The 20,665-nt window shown below is 43.8% G+C and overlaps 2 protein-coding genes across 2 annotated transcripts; both read right to left on the bottom strand.

The window, feature by feature from the left end:
• Positions 1-1,413: 1,413 nt before the first annotated feature.
• On the bottom strand, positions 1,414-7,552 carry LOC308161055 (uncharacterized protein). The gene is made up of 8 exons (XM_080534997.1): positions 7,450-7,552; positions 7,113-7,235; positions 6,857-6,957; positions 5,727-5,813; positions 4,042-4,189; positions 3,246-3,325; positions 3,035-3,128; positions 1,414-1,827 (listed from the first exon to the last, which is right to left on the bottom strand). Exons 2-8 carry the CDS (start codon positions 7,222-7,224, stop codon positions 1,421-1,423), a joined length of 1,029 nt encoding a protein of 342 aa, XP_080391123.1. The 5' UTR covers positions 7,225-7,235; positions 7,450-7,552; the 3' UTR covers positions 1,414-1,420.
• Positions 7,553-8,536: 984 nt separating this feature from the next.
• On the bottom strand, positions 8,537-19,610 carry LOC308160677 (uncharacterized protein; the record flags this gene model as incomplete). The annotated part of the gene is made up of 9 exons (XM_080534620.1): positions 8,537-9,406; positions 9,726-10,838; positions 11,417-11,470; positions 11,852-11,972; positions 12,352-12,572; positions 14,107-14,199; positions 14,358-14,429; positions 16,773-16,875; positions 19,606-19,610. The coding sequence occupies 9 exons, from the start codon at positions 19,608-19,610 to the stop codon at positions 8,537-8,539; spliced, it is 2,652 nt and encodes an 883-aa protein (XP_080390746.1).
• Between the last annotated feature and the right edge of the window lie 1,055 nt (positions 19,611-20,665).

A 20,665-nucleotide genomic window follows, 5' to 3' on the forward strand; every position in this document is an offset into this window, starting at 1 on the left:
TATTTCAGAAGGGAGAGGCAGAGAAGCGCGCTGACCTCCTTCTTAGGACTTCCATAATAGCATAGCGCTAATGACTCAACGCAGCCGGTTCTTAAAGGGAATGGCACCTGGCACGCTGATTGGGTTGATTGAGAAGACGCCCAAAACACACCCATGACTAATTTCTTTGCTTAGCGCCGGGTTTTAGGCGCCCACTACCGCACGCATAATAGCAAAGTGGCCTTGACCACGCCTCCACGTCTTACGTTTAGATCTACCGCCTCGTCTTATTGCTTAAGACTTATGAAGTGCATAATAGGGCCCCAGATGTCTTATTCATCTCACATTTATGTAAAGATATTTTAAAATACATTTTAAATTAAACATTGTGTGTCTTCTTCACACTGTTCTCTCTCAAGCACAGATGCATTAGCCTGCTGCGTCACAATCAGTGGAGGCGGGTGGAGGTAGAAATTGGAGGATGGGCTCATTGTAATGAATGGAATGGAATGAGGAATGGTATCGAACAGGTGTGTTTCATACCGTTCCAGTTTGATACCATTCCTCATCTCATTTCAAGCATTACAAATGAGCCCAACCTCCAATTTAATTAAACATCCACCAGCCAGACACCTGGTCTCAATTCTCTACCACTTACCCTGAAGTGGAAACTAATGCACTCCCTCACAATCATTTACAATCAATTGGCTAGTGTAAGAGATGTGGTAGAAACTCAAATAGTCAAGTATGGTCAAAACTCACATCCTTTGGTGGGGTGCTGGGCCGAGAACATAAAGTGAACACTTATGAAACAAACAACGTGGGCGGCTGTGGCTCAGGAGGTAGAGCCGGCATCTAATGATCGAAAGGTCAGCGGTTCAGTGGTTCGATCCCCGGCTGGCCATGTGTCGAGGTGTCCTTGGACAAGACACTGAACCCCAAATTGCTCCCAATGAGCGGGCCGGCGCCTTGCACGGTAGCTTGCCGTGAATGGGTGAATGAGAGGCCATTGTAAAGCACTTTGGAATAAGGCGCTATATAAGTGCAGTCCATTTACCCAACAACGTTTTGATCTGACAAGGTTCTTTGCCAGGTCATTTCTCCCAAAGTGTACCACCCCCCTAATTATAGACATCTACAACTAACGTCACCAATGAAGGCAGTCTATACATATTTAGGATACACATAAAAAACATACGAAGGAAACTCAAACAACTTCCAGCCGATTCTATGTACACAAGTGCATACTTCAGGGAAAATGGTAGAGAATTGGGACGCAGCCTAGCAGAGGGTCCATCCTCCTCCCCTCTTCTCCTCCTTCTCCTCCTCCTCCCCTAGCAGAGCTCCATCATCCTCTCCTCCCAGCTCTCCTTTCATTCTCCTCCTCTTCCCCCTCTTCCTCCTCCCCTAGCAGACATCCATCATTTCCTCCCAGCTTCCTCTAGTGCCTGTACTCGTCTCCACAGTCTCCAATCAGCTTCATGAGATCTCTGGAGCGCTGCAGCATGCCGCTGATGACGTTAAGGTCCTGTGGCGTGAGCTGTAGCTCCGCTCCACAGCTGCGCAGGCTGTCCTCAATGTGTTCCGCCCCGGCGACGCCTAGGCGACAGCCCACGATGACTCCGCCTACCGCCGGGCGCTCCAGGATGTAGCGAGTCGCCACGCTGGAGATGGAGCAGCCATGTCCCCGGGCAACCGTGTCCAAGGCAACCAGCAGCTCTTGGAACAGGCTCCACCCACCCCAGCTGTCAATCACATTCTTGTACTTGCTGAGGGAGGCAGTGGAGAGCTCCGCCCGGCCTTTAGGCTCCGCCTTGCCAAGATAGCGCTCTGAGAGGAGACCACCGGCTGGGAGAGAGATGGGGGGGTGGAAGAAGGTAGAAATGGAGGGGAGGTGGAATAAAGGAAGAAGAGCAGAAGGGAGGGCAGAAGGCAGGGAGTGAGAAAGAATGGGTTTATAGAGAAAGTGGGGAGACCGGGACAAAGATGGAGATGGTGGGAGGGGTGGAAAGAGGTAGAAAAGGGAGGGGGGTGGAGGGAGGGCAGAAGGGAGGGAAGGAGGCAGGGAGTGAGAAAGAAAGAAAGGAGATGGAGATGGTACAAGGGAGGGAGGGAGAAAGAAGGAGGAGGGGGTTGACATAGAGAGTGAGAGACAGAAAGAAGGGGTAAAGATAAGGACACACAGAGGGAGAGATGGAAACACAGAATGAAAGGAATCATCAGTATAGTCAACGCCATCTTAGAATACCACCATTTTATATCACTACACCCCAATGGAAAGATTACCATGAAAGAATTACCATGAAAAATGCTAACAAATAACTAAGTCTTTTCCTAATAATAATCATATTGTAGTTACCTTGACAAATATATATATATATATATATATATATATATATATATATATATGTTAATAGGGGATTTAAAAATTGTTCGGGTTAGGTTTAGGGTTAGTTAGATCTAATCAGCCTGACAAGATCACTGTGTCACCTCTCTAAGTGTGTTTTTATACGAGTCATTCACACTGAGGTAAAACATTCAATTGCACCTCAGCACAGAGCCATAGTTCAAATTCTCAAAGCTTTATCAAACATACAATAAAGCAGACATACAGTGCCCTCCCTAAGTAATGGGACAGTGGGACAGCATTTTTTCTTCTTTTGGCTTTGTACTCCAAAAGTTTGGATTTTAAATCAAAGAATTACTATGAGGTTAAAGTATGTATTCTCAGCTTTTATTTAATGGTATTTGTGTCTACTGTAGATTCTGTCCCATTACTTTTGGTCATTTACTTTTCGACTATGTATAAAAAGTGTTGCCATTTCTAAATGGTGAAACCAATATGTACACAAATAACATCAAATAAAAGCTGATAATCTATACTTTAACCTCATAGTAAATAATCCAAACTTTTGGAGTATAGAGCCAAAAGAAGAAACAATTCTTCACTGTCCCATTACTTGCAGAGGGAACTGTAAATGTGTCAAAAAAGCTCCTTTTACTAGTCCTTTGTTCATAATGACCTAATTTCCTGTGACCTTTGACCTGTCCTTACCCAGGGTTCCGTAGGTGAGGAGCTGGATACCATGAGACAGACAGAACTCCTCCATCTTGGCTGCAGGCCGCTGGTCAATCAGGGAGTACTGCACCTGGGGGACACATCAATACACACTGTTATAGGTGGTGTGTGTGTGTGTGTGTGTGTGTGTGTGTGTGTGTGTGTGTGTGTGTGAGAGAGAGAAAGAGTGAGAGAGTGAACACTGTACCTGGTTGCTGGAGATACGGATGCTTTTATCAGTGATCTCCTCCAGCCTCTGAGTGTCAAAGTTAGTCAGGGCCAGCTCTCCTGAAGGGACAAACAAAAAGCATGGTTCATTATCAACACAGATAAACCCATTCTACAATTAACATTTACTCACAAAATTATAAGGTGAATCTCTTTTGTACGTTTTACACAAAACAGACTTAGTGAGGCCAGAGTCACTACCTATCTTCCACCGTAGACTACACCTGGGCTCCTCCTCCTCAGATTTCTTCACCCCTAACACCTTACTGTACATTACCTTTGGATAAAATAATAATAATAATAAGAAGAAGAAGAAGAAGAAGAAGAAGGAGAAGGAGAAGGAGAAGGAGAAGGAGAAGAAGAAGGAGAAGGAGAAGAAGAAGGAGAAGGAGAAGGAGAAGGAGAAGGAGAAGGAGAAGGAGAAGGAGAAGGAGAAGGAGAAGAAGAAGGAGAAGGAGAAGAAGGAGAAGGAGAAGGAGAAGGAGAAGGAGAAGGAGAAGGAGAAGGAGAAGGAGAAGGAGAAGGAGAAGGAGAAGAAGAAGAAGAAGAAGAAGGAGGAGAAGGAGAAGGAGAAGGAGAAGGAGAAGGAGAAGGAGAAGGAGAAGGAGAAGGAGAAGGAGAAGGAGAAGAAGAAGAAGAAGATAACTTGTTTTCTTCCTTTCTCTAGCACTGCTGGCCGCATTTATTCTCATCTAATTCCATGCATTACAATGAGCTCGCTCTCCAATTTCTACCTCCACCAGCCTCCCCTGGTAGGTGGGTATCAGAACACGTACGTATGAGCCCCTCCTGTTGCAGGTCTGATAGGTGCCCCAAGGCGTCCAGGTATCTCTGGTCACTGTAGTCCCACCAGTGGAACTGGACGCAGTCCAGACGGTCTACCTGCATACGGGCCATGGAGCGCTGCAGGGCCTTCTCCACCACCTACAGACCCAGAGGTACAGACCCAGAGGTACAGACCCAGAGGTACAGACCCAGAGGTACAGACCCAGAGGTACAGACCCAGAGGTACAGACCCAGAGGTACAGACCCAGAGGTTCAGACCCAGAGGTACAGACCCAGAGGTACAGACCCAGAGGTACAGACCCAGAGGTTCAGACCCAGAGGTACAGACCCAGAGGTACAGACCCAGAGGTACAGACCCAGAGGTACAGACCCAGAGGTACAGACCCAGAGGTACAGACCCAGAGCTACAGACCCAGAGGTACAGACCCAGAGGTACAGACCCAGAGGTTCAGACCCAGAGGTACAGACCCAGAGGTACAGACCCAGAGGTACAGACCCAGAGGTTCAGTGCATTATTACAACTCAGTTTCAGTTTTAGTTTGGTTTATTGTCCCAGATAGGGAACTTGGCTTGCAGTCAGGAGTCACAATTGAAAACATCCGATATACAAATACAATATACAATTACGTAGCACAAATCAGAAGCTGTGGAGTCACAAATCAGAACCAATGCCATCCAAAAGACGAAGCCTCTTCCGTAGCCTCAAGGCCAAAACTCAGACGCTAATCAACAGTTACTTCCCCCAGGCGATCAGGCTCATAAACAAGCTTACTGTAGACAATTGACTATCACCCCATGTATACGGACTACCTAAACCTTAAGCTCACAGCCACTTTACTACTTGAACTTAAATATGTATCTATTTTATTTACTATTTGTACTGCTAATTGTAACATGTCTTATGTCCTGTACTATTGTCAAATTGTTAATCTTTACTTATGCCTATTGCCTTATTGTCTTGTGCTGCAATGTCAGGAACCAAAGCCTAAGAATTTTACTCTGAAACTTGAAACAATCATGGAGGACATAACTGAAGTAAAGTTCATGTTTACATGTGCAAATGAAGCAAGACAAGGAGGCTGGCTATAGGTATCCAACAACCCCCCCTCACTGTCATCTTTGACCTGCATTTTCTCCGTAAGACCAGAAGGGGGTCTGTTGGACAACTATAGCTCTGACAGCCTACTTGACAATAGAGCTCAGGTGGTTCTTATTCCTGATATTAATAGGCTTGATATTAATAATTTCAGTTTCAACAGCTCAATCAGGATGAATTTGGTTTTAGACATGGCTGGGAACATGGTTGATTGTGGTTAACACTGAAATCCCCACTCATATAATTTATACAGATTTTTACAATTGCAGGAGCCTTTAGGTCTGCCTCACAGATCTCAGTGCTGCCCTCTTCTTAAGAGACATACTGCCCTCTAGTGGTTGTAACTGCTAGTTGGTGGCTGGGTGAAATATCATACAGAATTTACAGAAAAGTGTGGTGATAGTAGTCAAACAGAATGCAGTAAAATATCAAATGAGAGAATACATCAATGGAGGCTAGTGGAGGTAGAAATCAGAGGATGGGTTCATTGGAATGCATGGAACAGAATGAGGAATGGTATCATTCATTCTCCCTCTACCAGCCTCCACTGTGGTACAGTATAGTCTCTCTCTGCCCCACCTTGCGGTCCATTGGGCCAGGTAGTGGCACCCATTTGGTCAACCCCTGCAAAGCCGGGGTAGAATCCCCAGATGATTTGGAATTCAACTGAAACAGATAGAACAAATAAAATTATAATGTTAGAACATGCACAATGCATTCTTTCTATGTAATGCAGTTTTCCCCTGATGAGATACAAATAAAGCTGTATTGAATTGAATGGAAAGAAGTAAGTGCTGAAATGTACTTTTCAGTCTGAGATCTTCGATTTTGTAAGGCGTGCCACACTGCATTGATTTTGTAAAGTGTGCCATACTCCATTACATACTATTACTCCTATTCAAACAGGAGGTTAACGGAAACACTCCACTTTAACACATGAAAGACTGAGGCACAGATGTGTGGAGAAAGAGAGAGAGTATGTGTATATGTGTGTGTGTGTGTGTGTGTGTGTGTATTGGGGAAGTGTTATCAGAAGACATATTTCTATGTGAATGATTCAGGGGTCAATGCCATTAGACTGTCAGAACACATCAAGCAGAAACCCTGTGATGTGTGCACCCTGGGAACAACCAACCGCAAGAGATCAATGTCCGCCCTACACATATTTTTATTCCGTATCAATAGTATTGTACTGTGAAATACATGCATGACCTGAGGTTTGTGTGTAATGGGATAATTATTTGCTATAATAATAATAATATGTTCTTACACATCTTTATTACCTGTGGGTTTGTATTGTGTACCCCTCCCGCCCTGGACACAAACTCTTTGAATCATTCCCCTCTGGCAGGAGGCTGCGGTCCATCATGACCAAAACCACACAACACAAAAACAGTTTCTTCCCTACTGCAGTTCGCCTCATTAACGAAGCCCGGGACCCCCACTGACACTGACTGTTATCTTCACCCGACACTGACATCAAACACACTGCACTATTCTTATGTCACATTGCACTATTCTTGTAAATACTTTTCATCTCTATTTTTAGTTTTTACTTGATGTTTTGTCTGTTTTTGTCCTCGGACTTTGTTTATTGTTATGCACCACCAGACCAAAGCAAATTCCTTGTATGTGAAAACCTACTTGGCAATACATCTGTTTCTGCTTCTGTATGTACAGACAGTTATTTACAGCACTATATCTTATACCTGACTGTTGAAGTGGCCGTATATCTCCTCTGCTGGTCCATAGATGTCTGCCATGTCAAAGGTGGTCAAGCCAGCGTCAACATAAGCTTGCATGGCCTGGACTGGAGGGGGCAAAGAAGAGATGAGAGTGAGAGATGAGAGTTTAGGAAGAATAAAAAGCTAATTTATCATTTGCACCTTATATAAACCATTTCAAACTATGACAGTAATACAGCCGCTACCCACCCAGGCCAAGTAGTAGCCAGCCAGAGTGTACCTGCTTTGGGCTGGTCAACGGGGCCGTGGGCACCGGACACCTGCCACATGCCGTTCAGGATGCGGCATATCTCCAATCCTCCTGTCAGACCAACTTTGGGCACTTGGGCCATTCTTGTAATAACTGTGGAGTTAATGGGGAATGTAGCCTACTTGTTATGTTGTCCTACTGACTGACTGACTGAAAATGAAACCACTTTATACATTTAGGTGTGATTGTAATCGAAGATGAGACCTCCTTCATTTCAGCTTTTCATAACCTGCTCCGACAAAATATACAGCCAGTGTGCAACACGTCAGATTTTGTGAGCAACAAAATTAACCGTTAGTTAATTTACCTTTGCGATGTGATCTCTTTGTTTGTTATTGCACAACCTCCAGCGTGTGTTTCAATATTATTCACTGTTACATCACTTTTTTTGTGTAAGCGCACTGTAAAAAGTGCACTACTATTTTCATGTGACGTAGGCTCTCAGCCAATGGTTGGCTGAACCTTCCAGGAAGTGAACTCCCGTTTTGCAGGGTGCGAGTCTAGTCAAGCGCCCTCTGTCGGTTGAAAGCAGCGACGGTGGATACGCTCTGGTAGACTGTTGTCAGATTATTGATAATTAATTAACTGTAATCTATTTATACCTACTTGACCTTTCTCCAGGGAATGTTACTACATTCCTTGCATTTGTTTTGTCTCATTGCTGTTTGAGGGTGAATGTTTTTTTATGTTACTTTTGCTTTGTGACATGGTACATTATTATGCTGTAAGTAACCATTAGAAGATGGGCAGGCCTACATTGTGGCCATGAAGGGATGCACATGACCAGCAACAATACTCAAATAGGCTGTGGCATTCAACTTCAAGCGATGATTGATTGAAGCCGCACACCATTACACCACCTGAAAGAATGAGAAGGTGTTCAGGTGTTCCTAATAAAATGTTTGGTGAGTGTATGTATAGTACAGAACAGATTTGATTGCATTTATTATTCAGAGAGTTTATTCCACTTATCAGATGCAGCCAGACTGGTCAGACCTTGAGGTCCCATGTCTCTGAGCTGGTTGAAACGGCCTTTAGTTACTGTGCTCCTAGGGCATGGAATGACTTGCAGTGTAAAATGAGACTTAATGACTTTCACTGGGCCATTTCAGAAACATGTTTACCGAATTCTTGATGGAGGGTTGTTGTTGTTATAAAACTGTATGTAAATGTATTGTCAATGGAATGTAATGACGTGTTTATTTATTTTTCTGTAACCAAGGCACACTTGAAAATGAGACCGACAGTAGGCAATCTTGCCATGTGGTCCATTATCCGACAAGGCAGTCTAGAACATTCTCTCCACTTTTTTATACCAAAATTAATTAAATCGATAAACATCAGTTACTTAAAAAAAAAAAAAAAACGAATTACTCATACATCTGAGGTATTATTCATTTCAGCACATCCCGTTTTGCTGAGCCATTCGACTTCCTCCCCTCCTTCTCCTCCTTCCCCTCCCTACCCTTGAGGGACTCCCTGTACAGCAGCAGTCTCTCCGTGGTGTGGGGGGGCAGCCGGCTCCTCTTGGCCCTGACGATGCAAGAGGCCATGGGGTAGAGGCGGTCGAAGCCCCCTGAGGTGGCAGGGACAGCCAGCAGCTTCCTGGCTGCATTCTGGAGTTGGGGGAACCTCGAGGCAGCTCTCCAATAGGCCTGGGATGACCAGTCTCCATCCAGCGGGGGCTCGGAGAGGTACTGGTTTAGCTCGGAGAGCTTCATGGTTTTGGCTTCCGGTTGGAGGAAGCTGAAGATGGATTTGCGTTTGATGTTGGAGCTGTTGTTGCTGTTGGAGCTAGAGGCCTCAGAGTCCCTCTGGCAATCCTCCTCCTCACTCTCCTCCTCCTGCTTCACAGTGACCTTCACCACCTCCTCCTCCTCTACCACCGGAGAAGTAGCAGGAGAAGGAGAAGACCCCTGATCGCTCACCACTGACTCCACCAGCACCAAAGCCTGGAACTTGGAAGGTGCGGTCAGGGTGGCACTCTCCTCCTCCTGCTTGGCTTCATTGAAGGGCTGCAGCTTGATGCGAGGGTCCAGGACGGTGGCCAGGATTAGGTCTCTCTGGAGGATGAGAGGCTGGAAGTGGGTGTGAAGCCCTGAGCGGAGAGCCTTACAGAAGTGGCTGTAGTTGGTGGCGCGCGTCTCCAGGGTCTTGTCGAGGCCGATCAGGGAGGGGATGATGAGGGAGAAGGTGGAGGCGTCACTCTGGAGCACCTGGATGGCCTCCTCAAATGGCTCCAACAGCCCGATGATGTCCACCACCTATTCAGTTCAAGGTTTAGTTTAGTTTGTTCAGTTGGACATAAAGAGAAGGCCAAATGCTGTACATAAACAAACAAGAGGGCCGCTGTTCTGCCACTACGTAAACATTTCAGAGAAAAACTGATCCTAAAAATGTAGTAATGACTAACTATCTTTGATCGCCAATGACATCGTTGTTAGAAGCGAAAACTAAAGTGAAAGGGTTAGGGTATCACGTGTTTGATATAATTTGTTATTCCATTCCATGCATGGAGAAGAGCCTCACCACAAATAACAAAAAGACAAACATTAAACTATAACAGCAAACATTAAACCATACCTGTTCCCGCTTGGCCCTGACCATGGGCGGGGAGCTGGAAGAGTCTTTGGCCTCGATGCGGGCCTGGGCCAGGAGGGTCATAACAGACCCCCACGTGGCCTCCAGGACCATCCGCCGTATGCACACAAAGGTGGAGTTCCAGCGGCAGCTCTGTGGGGAGGAGGAGGGGGCAAGGGAGAGGCCGCACTCCTTCAGCAGCACCTCGTTCCAGTAGGCGCTGCGACGGAAGAACGCAATGACATTGGTGACCTGGGAGAGGAGGTTATCGACCACGCGTGAGTTCTTCAGTGCCTCTTTGATGACCAGCTGTAGTGTGTTGGCGATACAGCTGAACCGTGACCCTAACGTGACCTCTGAGAAGTCTTCGGCACTGGGGGGAACCTGGTCGTCCAGAAACGCCAGCATCTCCTCCTCGTCGGGGTCACCCCTCTGCGACGAGCACATGATCTTGTAGTCGCAGAAGAGGTCATAGGTTGATATGGTGTGCTTGGCCTCGCTGGTGATGACGTAACCCACGTTGTAAGGGAAGAGCCCGTAGCTTAGCAACACAGCCTCCAGCTCCATCGCCACAGCGGCGTGCATGTTCTTCTGACCCACATGACGGAATGCCACGGTTGGCCGGTGGATCTGCCAGTCGTCATCAAGGAAGTGCAGCTGCACGGCCATGATGGGCTCTACGTATTGGCTGGCCCAGACATCGAGGGTGACGTGTACCATGGCATTGCCACCGGAGACGGTGGACAGACAGTTCTTCAGCCGGCCAATCAGTTTCGGTTTAACAGCCTTCTCCACCTCGTCGTAGAGACGCAGCCCCACCGTCCGCTGGGAGACCCGGTGGTACTGGGGAGCGATGGACGCCATGAAAGTCCTGAACCCGGAACTTTCCACGAAGCTGAGGGGGAGCATGTCCTCTGCTATCATCCTCAGCACGTCTCCGGTGATGTTCTTCAGCTTGGACACAGTGGGGCCACTGGAACCGGAGCTGGGGGTAGAGGAGGGGCTGTGGGAGTCTCTCCTGCCAGGGACAGAGTAGTAGACCACAGACTTCAGCTTGGCCTGGCGATGGTCCTTCCTCTGCTTCATCTTCAGCTTGGGGGTCACATTCTGTCTCATCTATAGGGAACACAGATGGGGCAAGACGTTTTATAAAAGGCAACTTACATCACACAGCCTATTATGTAATAAACACAATCATAATCTATGTATGACTATATGATAAAATTAGGGCTGTCAATGTTAACGCGTTAACACTCGCGAGGAGGCGGAGTTGGAGAGGAGAGAGTGATAGAGGTTTAGGTCATCAGAGAGGCCAGTTTTTCTCCCTTTCCTCTCAACTGCCCTGAGCTCTATTCTACAAGCATGTAGCGTTTCAGAGGAGGGAGGATGCAGCATCCTCCACCCTCCTGTCCGCTCTCACCTCATCCTTCGACGCCCTCTGTCCACTAAACTTGAAGCGAGCACGATCCTCTCCTCGTGCTCCCTGGCTCTCTGAAACGCTACATGCTTGTAGAATAGAGCTCAGGGCAACTGAGTTTGTAAGTAGAGTATTGTAAGTAAATACTAGTATTTAAGAATATAAAAAATGTTAATCGATTGACAGCACTAGATCAAATATATTTCATATATGATAAAAATTGTGAAATATAAAACATTTTATTTTCCCACAAGGAAAAAGGCCATCGCATTCTTACCACCTCTGGAGGTTCCGGCTCAGAGTCTAAAACAACATCACAGCGGAAGGCCACCTGGAGGAGAAGATAGAAGGTTGGTTACTACAAAACGACTACAATCAAATCATTTAATCTTGAAACAATTAACAAGATGCATTCATTGAAAAAACGGGTTGTTTTGCGTGTGTAGCGTTACCTACATCCTGGTCTAAAATAGGCTCCAACTACACAACACAACAATATAGATCTGTCTCTAAAGAAATATTGAATTCAATACAGAACTCTTCTGGTATGAATATGGCATAGGTCTGACATCACATTTTTCCAGACCATGTCAATTGTTTGTGTTCTCCATACATTTCCAGGTCTGGAAATGGTCATTATTTCATTCCACTTTCCAGACCTGCATAGGAACTATGCAGTTGGTATACATGAAGACGACAGAAGATGGCTGACCTCTCCCTGCTCCAGTGTAGATTCAGAAGGTATAGTGACGCCCCCCTCCATTACATAACATCCCATCTCTGCTTTGCGTCTGATAGTGGAGTTCCAGTGGTTTTTCACTGCATTGTCCGTCCTGTCAGAGGGGTAGAGAAACAGAGCTGTGATCTAATATGCTGTGTGTCATACCTACCCAACTATAATCAGATGGAAGCAACACTATTCTATTCATCTGTTGACCAGTAACACAGAGATATCATTGTGTCTATGTCCGTCCATTCTGAATCATAAGATCCTGCAAGGATTGACATATCACAATAAACCTTACAATAGCAATGAATGCAATGACAGTAAAATACTCTGAGCATCAATTCTCAACAATTTCTAACAGACACTAAGCAACCCAATCAGACATAATGACGTGCAATTCATTCTAGTCAATTGAGATGATTACACATTATTTAGATGTATTCAGTCTAGATTCAGTTTATTTTAACCCATCATACAGTATCTACCTTCCGGGCAGCAGCTTGGAGATCTCGGCCCAGCGGTTCCCCAGGACGCAGTGGGCCTTGTAGATGATCAGGTCTTCTTCTGGTGTCCAGGAGGACTTCTTCACATCGGGGTTCAGGTGGTTGTGCCATCGCTCGCGACACTGTTTCCCCTGACGACCCCTCAGATGCCGGGCAACCATCGCCCACTGCTTGTTCCCATACCTAGACACCAGATTCATCACCTGGTGGGAGGGACAATATCATCCATCATGGGTTGCAGAGCAGGTATAGTCTACTGCAGCGGTTCTTAAAGTGGGAGGGGTCGCGAGATTACTTTCTGTCTGAATGTATTAAAACATTTAAGTTCTTAAAATGTAAATCTATCGTTTAAATTATTCAATTAGCCTACATGCACAATTGAGAGTGTTACTGTTCGTCTGAGAAAGAAATGGACCGGATGCTCTGTCTACACAAACTTGACGTGTCACATAGTAGCACGGATAGTACCTTTCGCTCCGACTCGAGCAGTAGCTAAAATCAGTACGGTACTACGGCCTGGTACGGGCCAGTTGGCAGTGGAGAAAGCAAAACAAAGCGGGAGCACGGGTTCCGGTACGGTACGGGACGGTAGTGGAGAAGCGCCATTATATACCTCTCTCAATATCTATCACTTCTAGGCAAGACTGGGGGTGGGGGGAGAGGGACGTTCTGTGACCTACTAAATCTAATGCTGCATTCATGACATGTCTGAAACTCAGAAATCTCAGTTCAATTAAGCAATATCACACGAGAGGGAGTGTGTTATACTGAATATCAGCACGGCTGTGATTCGGTCATAGGTACGAGGCCGCCAGGCCGAGTACCGAAGACAATCACAGCCGTGCTGATATTCATTATAACACACGACCTCGAGTGTGATATTGCTTTTATACAACAGTTCTACAGCGCAATTTATTAGTTAACAGTAATAAGTGACAACAAATTATGATTTGTTTGTTTATTTAATCATTTATTTTGTCTCCGTCAAGAAGAAATAGTTCCACAACTGGACTGTTCAACTGGACTGTTGCCTAGTAATCTGAACACAAACTAGCTACTTTGTATCGTGGCTAGCTACTTTGTATCGTGTACATGTATTTGTACATTTCCATGTATTGTGCAACCAGTGAAATATGACTCGGTTGACAGTCGCTTTGGTGGCATGTGTGAATGTGATTCAGAGTCAGACCAGTTGACATCAGACAGCACGCTGCTCCATCGTTTTCTAGTGTGCACATTATAGTCAAATATCAACATAAGTCAACTCTCTAACAATGAATACGGTGAGGTATCCAGTAGTACACAGTCTATTCTAGCACAAGCAATTGAATCAGACGCGCCTCTTGAACTCACACTACAAATGTCCGGAGGTTAGAACAGCAGTACGATGGCGCAGGTCCGCTCTACAATGTAGTCTAATTAACGGTCATTTAGAACACCTGTGCGGCGGAGTGATACGTATAGTTAAAAGTCCCAGTGCTGTTATACTATATATCGTAACTCATGGAATGCCTCTTGTCCAATCAAATTACTTGGTCGGAACTAACTGTTGTATAATGTAAGGTATTTTGATTAGAGCTTCCTATTGGTTCATACTCTCCAAGCGGGAAACTCAGTTATCATCTTTCTACAGCGAGTTTCCAAGTTGGACATTTCAGAGTTTCCTAGTTCCGACATGTTATGAATGCAGCAGTCGAGTTGAGAACCATCCAGATGACACGTCTTGGTTCTACTCACCGTCTCATCCTCCTCCTTGGTCCAGGCCCCTTTGACCAGATCTGGGTCCAGAGCTTTCATGAAGCGATGCATACACTGGTATTCTGAACGACCCTATAGGAATTACGATTGTGTTAGGTTCTCCTCAGTTATGGACAATCATTAACACGTTTAAAATCCTAATGGCAATGAATGGATCAATTACATTTGAAAAACAAATGAATTCAATTACACAGCCTTCATTGTAATCATTAGTAGTTCTCGATACTTACTGGTAGGAAGCTGGAAATGGTTTTCCAGTCGGTCTTCCCAAAGTTCTGAACCAGAATCTTGAGATTTTCATCCTGCAAAAATATGTTTTTAAATAATCAGAGAAGACACCTCTATACTTATGTTTGTCACTGCAAGTCTGGACAAGCTAGGATAGGATAGACCTTTTAGATTGTTGGGGGGTGGCACCTGAGCAAAAAATGCTGTCAGATGCTTGGGACGGCCTGACTCTGACGGCACGCCATTGGAAGTTGACATTAGAAACGGTTATGATAAGGTCATGGTTGCCTTCACCAATTAACTCTCTCCCCCTCCCCTTCCCATGTGTCCCCAGCACTACTTTTCTTTTCTTTTTAAACAAAATGTTTATTCAACCTCATACTCATTATGTACTCACATACAGTAACTCATATAATTCATGGCATCAATTAAGTTACTTCCACACACATAGGAATGAATGAACATTGATTCGACAAGACACAAATGCATTCAAATAAAGTAAAAATCAGTCATGGTCAGGTCTACTTTTATGTCTGTACTGCACCTTTTCACACTTGAAACCCAAAATAAGCAATTACAGGAGCCCATCTATTTACTAATATGACTGTCTTCACCTGGAGTCTCCCTGTTATTTTTTCCATTGTGTACACCATCAGCAGCCTGTCTCGCCACTGATATAGGGTGGGTGGTAATGGTTTAAGCCAAGACACGCTCACCATCTTTCTTGCCACCAAGAGAAGAACATGTAGTAAATAAAGCTTCTTATCCATAGCCCCATCCGGGATTACTCCTAAAATATAATATTGTGGTTCTAATGGTACATTAACATTCAAGATGGCAAATATCTCTGCACAAATTCCTTCCCAGTACAACCTCAATTTCGGGCAGTCCCAAAATATGTGTGTGTGATCTCCAATCTGTTTACAATCCCCCTCCAACACAAATTTGTTGTCGTTCTGTTATATTTTTATATGATAAAAGGAGTCCTAAAATATCTCATTTTTAATTTCCAATTAAATTCTTTCCTTAATCTATGGTACCTTGTTGCCTCTAGGCAACATACAAATTCTTGGCTTTTTACATTCACATAAATGCATCCCCAGTTATGATGCAATACTTAGAAAAAGAGGCAGGGCCATAAGGAACCAAAAGCAGTGTTTGAATTTGTCACATGTCTCTCTGTAGGCCATGCTGAATCCATTTTTTGCAGACTGTCCCACAAGGATCAGCATAGCCATTTCTCTCCACAAACATCGTCTGAAAACCTATTTTCCTGGCCTTTTTCAATCTGGAAAAAAATGTATTCATAATAATAGATGAGTAAAGCTTACTTTCTAATAGTTTAATTTACTTTATTTGCTAATTAAGTAATGGAAACTTGTTAAAATTATGGTAAGTTGCAAATGTTGCCTTGAGGCAACACTGTACCATTATAGATTCACCATGACACTGGTCAGGCGCACCTCTCAGGGGGCAGGCGCGCCTCTCGGGGGCACCTCTTAGGGGCACTCTCCATGCCATTACTTACCATTACTTACATTTACGTACTTTAGCCACTTTACTCTATTATACTCAGCCAATTACCGCTATTGCACTATTGTCATTGTTCATATTGTATTCCACCCCTGTACATTGTACCGCACATTTCAAATATTTTATCTAGTATTTTTTGTATATATAGTTATTTTTAATCTTGTCGTATTATATTGTTATTTATTGTTTTTGTTTGCTATGCACCGTGGATGAGAGGGAAACGCAATTTCAGCCCTCTGTATGTCTGTACATATATTGGATTGACAATAAAGCTGACTTTGACTTTGACTGACCATTATGGTACGGTGTTGCTTCAAGGCAAAAAGTACCCCCCAAAAAATATTTATTGAAAATGTCTTTAGATTATGTTTATTTGGTCTATTCTATGACAAAAAAACACTCCAAAAAAATGTTCCCAACTGGCTTCATAATGCGTACCATAGAGCGATAAGGAGCTATTTGTTATTTTATGTCCACCTATTTTATGTCCAACCTCCCACATTTCATCTTCAATAATAACATTGATCTCCAACTCCCATTTTTCCTTAATATCCAAAGTATTCCCTGACATGTGTACTTGTAGACATTTATATATTTGTGATACCATTTTTGTGCACCCCAGCACTACCTTAATTATACTTTCTTGTTATTTATTTTGTTTCTTTTTTATTATTACTACTCAATCTTTTCAGTTTGTAAAGCGTCTTTGAATGTCTCGAAAAGCGCTATATAAGTCTAATGTATTATTATTATTATTATTATTAGTAGTAGTAGTAGTAGTAGTAGTAGTAGTAGTAGTAGTATTAAGATAAGATCATGGTTAAGGGTATGATCGTCCCAAGGATTCCACTTAGCATCTACGCTGAGCAGTCTCAGTCACTCACCTCCTCGTGTCTCCATTTCAGTTTCACCTTACAGCTCTCCCTCTGCTCTGCTACATCGGAGTCTGTGTCGATGCACAGCAGCTCATCTCCGTCCTCACTCATGCTGCAGGCACACAGCAGGTGGAAACAGATGAGAGCAGAGACCAGGGAAACACACAAAACCCAAGTAAACCCAAATACAAAACCTTTCATTGGTGGGTCCATGTGAGTTTGAGTTAACATGTAATGTGACAATGTAAAATGCACTTTAATAAACCTAAGATCATTTCCATCCATGTCTTAGCCAGCAACTGCAACCTTTGAATGGGAACATGCAGGTGATTCTCAATTATAAATCACATTCTCAGCTGCTAGGTATTAAGAAAATGTACTAATAGGTGTCAATCCGCACCTATTAGTCAATTGTAAACCAATTGTAAAGTCAGAGTAAACATGTTTCATGTATGTGCTCACACCCGAGACAAATCTAAAGGTGTTTAAAATGTTAATAATGTATACATTGCAAGAAAAGTAGAAACATAAACAAACAAGAATGGTCAGATGAAGGTCGTAAGACTGAAACGCCATGAGGTTAAACTAGCTAACTTAGCATAGCATCAACGTTCCTCCATTTTAAGAGAAATGTTACCCCATGTGCTTTATTAACGGGCCTCGTTAAGTCTCTCGTTTAACCTGAAGACAATTAATCTGGAAAATGAATCTTCTATGAATAACAATGCTAACAGGATACAACTCCAAACATAGGCTAACATGGCTAACAACGTGGCATCAGTGACTTTCAACAGTTGTCTCCACGCCCTTTACAACAGTCTCCTCAGGCCCACCCCACCCCCACCCTCGAATGTCGGTTCAACTGAACAACCGGCTCTGGGGAACAATGTAGGTAATGTCGAAAGTACACCAAGCGAACAAATTACTAATCATACTTACATTACAACTTAATTGGCTGATTCACGAGTGAACGCAACTCACGTGCTTCAGGTAACAAACTGTAGCATTCCAACTTAGCTTAGCTTCATTATAGTAAACGTGTGTAGAGTCGGGAGCATGCCTATGTTCCCCGGGTCCTATGTTCCCCGGGTTCTAGTCATACCTGTCAACCCTCCCGTTTTTCCCGGGATTATCCCGTATTTTACACTTCTATCCCGCTGTGACCCCGTTTAAATATTTTCCCGTAAATCTCCCGTATTTATATAAAAAATAAAAAAATATCTCGGTTTGAGAATTACCATATGGTTCGTAGAGTGATTACCATATATGGTTTGTGATCAAGTAGAAGAAGAAGAAGAAGAAGAAGAAGAAGAAGAAGAAGAAGAAGGAATTTCGACAGCACGAGAACAATGAGATGGATGGAGTCGCAGTACCTGCAAAAAAGCTCAAACTTCTGTGCAAATACAGAAACACATGGGGGGAGGCTCATGTATATTTAACGAAGAGCAACGTCGGAGATAATCATGCTTGGTGCAAAATTTGCCGCACGGATTTTAGCATAGCATACGGAGGGAAGTGTGATGTGAGCCAGCACGATAAATCAGGAAAACATAAACGCGCCAAAGAAGCCCAGAAACATGCCTCACCGATGACTACATTCATCACACAAAAGGCTTCTGAGGCAGATCAAATAATGAAATCGGAGGTAAAAATGTCAATGCTTTGTGCAAAAAACAACGTCCCCTTCAGCTTCTGTGATGGCTTCAACCGCAGTGTTGCTGACATGTTCCCGGACTCAGCTCGCAAGTACTCAGCGGGAAAAACGAAAGCCACGCAGCTCATCAAAGGTAGGCCGAAATGAATGAATAAAAAGGACGATCTAATTGAATATTTGCTAATGTTCCCATGTTGTAGCCTTATAATAACTGGATGCTTGCTTAACAGGTGCCATAGCTGTGGAGCTTGACGACGAGGTGTCAACTATATGCAAATCACAGCCTTTTTCTTTGTTGTGCGACGAATCAAACAACAGAAAAACAGACAAAGAATTCGTCATCCTTGCAAGAACATATGATGAGGCTACACTTCAGGTGACAACCAAGTTCTTAGAAATGCCCATATGCAATGTGGGTAATGCTGAGAACTTGTATGCAAAGTTGTCTGAAGCATTGAGGTGAGAGAAGGGCACTGTCGACCTAGTTTGCATTTAATTATAACAGCTAGAGCATTTTACATAGCAGTTTTTTTATTTTTTTAAATGTGCTTTCCTGTTTCCAATAGCAAAAGAGGCATTCCATGGGAGAACCTCATTGCCTTCAACTCAGACAATGCAAGTGTAATGAAAGGCAGACACAATTCAGTCATCACTAGACTAAAAGGAAGCCAACCCAACGTCCAGGACCTTGGCTGCATTTGCCACCTTGTCCAGCTTGCCACTGGCTTTGGCATCAAAGCAGCCAAAGTTCCAGTGGAGGACAAATGTAAAACAACTATACTTATAACTCTAATCTCATAATTACACCATGAGCAATGTAAGATCACTTACAAAATTATCTTGTTTTCAGTGCAAAGAGATGTGAGCTCTACAAAGAGTTTGTAGAGTTTACAGACACAGACAAGTTGAAGCTGCTGAGGTACTGCAGTACCAGATGGCTCAGCCTGCTGACTTGTGTAAATCGAGTCCTCAACCAGTGGGATGCTCTACAGGTAGGATTGTAATAGTAAACTCCACTCAGCAGATAACTACACAATTTATTGTGGTATGTTTCCATTGTATTTTTTAAATCAAATTTGCCACCCTATATCCCTATAGGCGTACTTCAACAGTCACGAGGAGGTGGAGAGGAATGCCAAAGTTCGGGATCTCGCAAGCCATCTCCGTGATCCAATTGTGAAAACGTACTTCATGTTCCTGAGTGCTGCCCTCAAGCCTTTAGCTGCATTTAATATTGCCTTTCAGGTGGGTGTCATGACTTCCCGGTAAAATGTCAGAATAATAGATTAATAATCTATTATTAATAAATAATGTAATATGATCATGCTTATTTCACTGTTATTTTGTTGTGACTACCGGTACTGTCTACAGTCAGAGGGAGTACAGATCCACAGACTTGAAGAGGAAATGTGCAGGCTGATCAGGCGATTCCTCGGCTACCTCATACCAGCCAGGGCCATCATGGATGTGCCTCTCAGGGATGTGAACTATGGAGAGGGACATCAACTGCCAGACGAAGACCTCTTCATTGGAGCAGAGACGAAGGCATTCATGATGAGTAATGCAGACCTCACCATTTCAACTAAGAGAAACATCTTTCAGTGAGTATATTCCTCTGTAGTCACATACTTACATTATAATAATTAATTATTATTATGTCATCTTTTGACAGCCTGAGAATAATTATAGAGTTCCTGATATGTGTGCCACTATCTAATGCATATATTATTATTTTTTTACTATTACTCTGTTGTAGAATTGTGAGAAGCTTCTATGAAGCAGTTCTGCGTAAGATGTTTGCCTCCTTTCCGCTTGACTCCCAACTCCTCAAGGACCTGAGAGTGCTGGCCCCTGCAGCTGGGCTAGACGTCACACCAGGGACAGGTAGGGGCAGTTTACATTAGATTAGGGACAGATTACAATTGACAACAAAAATAATTGAGAATAAGATTAAGAACAGATAAGTCACTGTAAGGACAAACGATAACAAGCAGTTGAACACTATTGTTTTATTTTACAGTGGAAAGGCTATGAAAGCTTTATTATGCATTCCACACAGCAATGCCAGCTCTGAAAGAGTATTTAGTATGGTAAGAAAGATAGTTACAGAAAATAGAATGGCATTGGACAACAGCACTGTTTGTGCTTTACTATCATGTAAAATTAACCACACTGGTCCAGCCCACAAATACACTCCTTCTCAGAAGACCATGTGTCGAGGTGTCCTTGGACAAGACACTGAACCCCA

This window comes from Nansenia antarctica, assembly GCF_963989245.1.
Source record: "Nansenia antarctica genome assembly, chromosome: 6".
In the NCBI taxonomy this organism is placed as follows: domain Eukaryota; kingdom Metazoa; phylum Chordata; class Actinopteri; order Argentiniformes; family Microstomatidae; genus Nansenia; species Nansenia antarctica.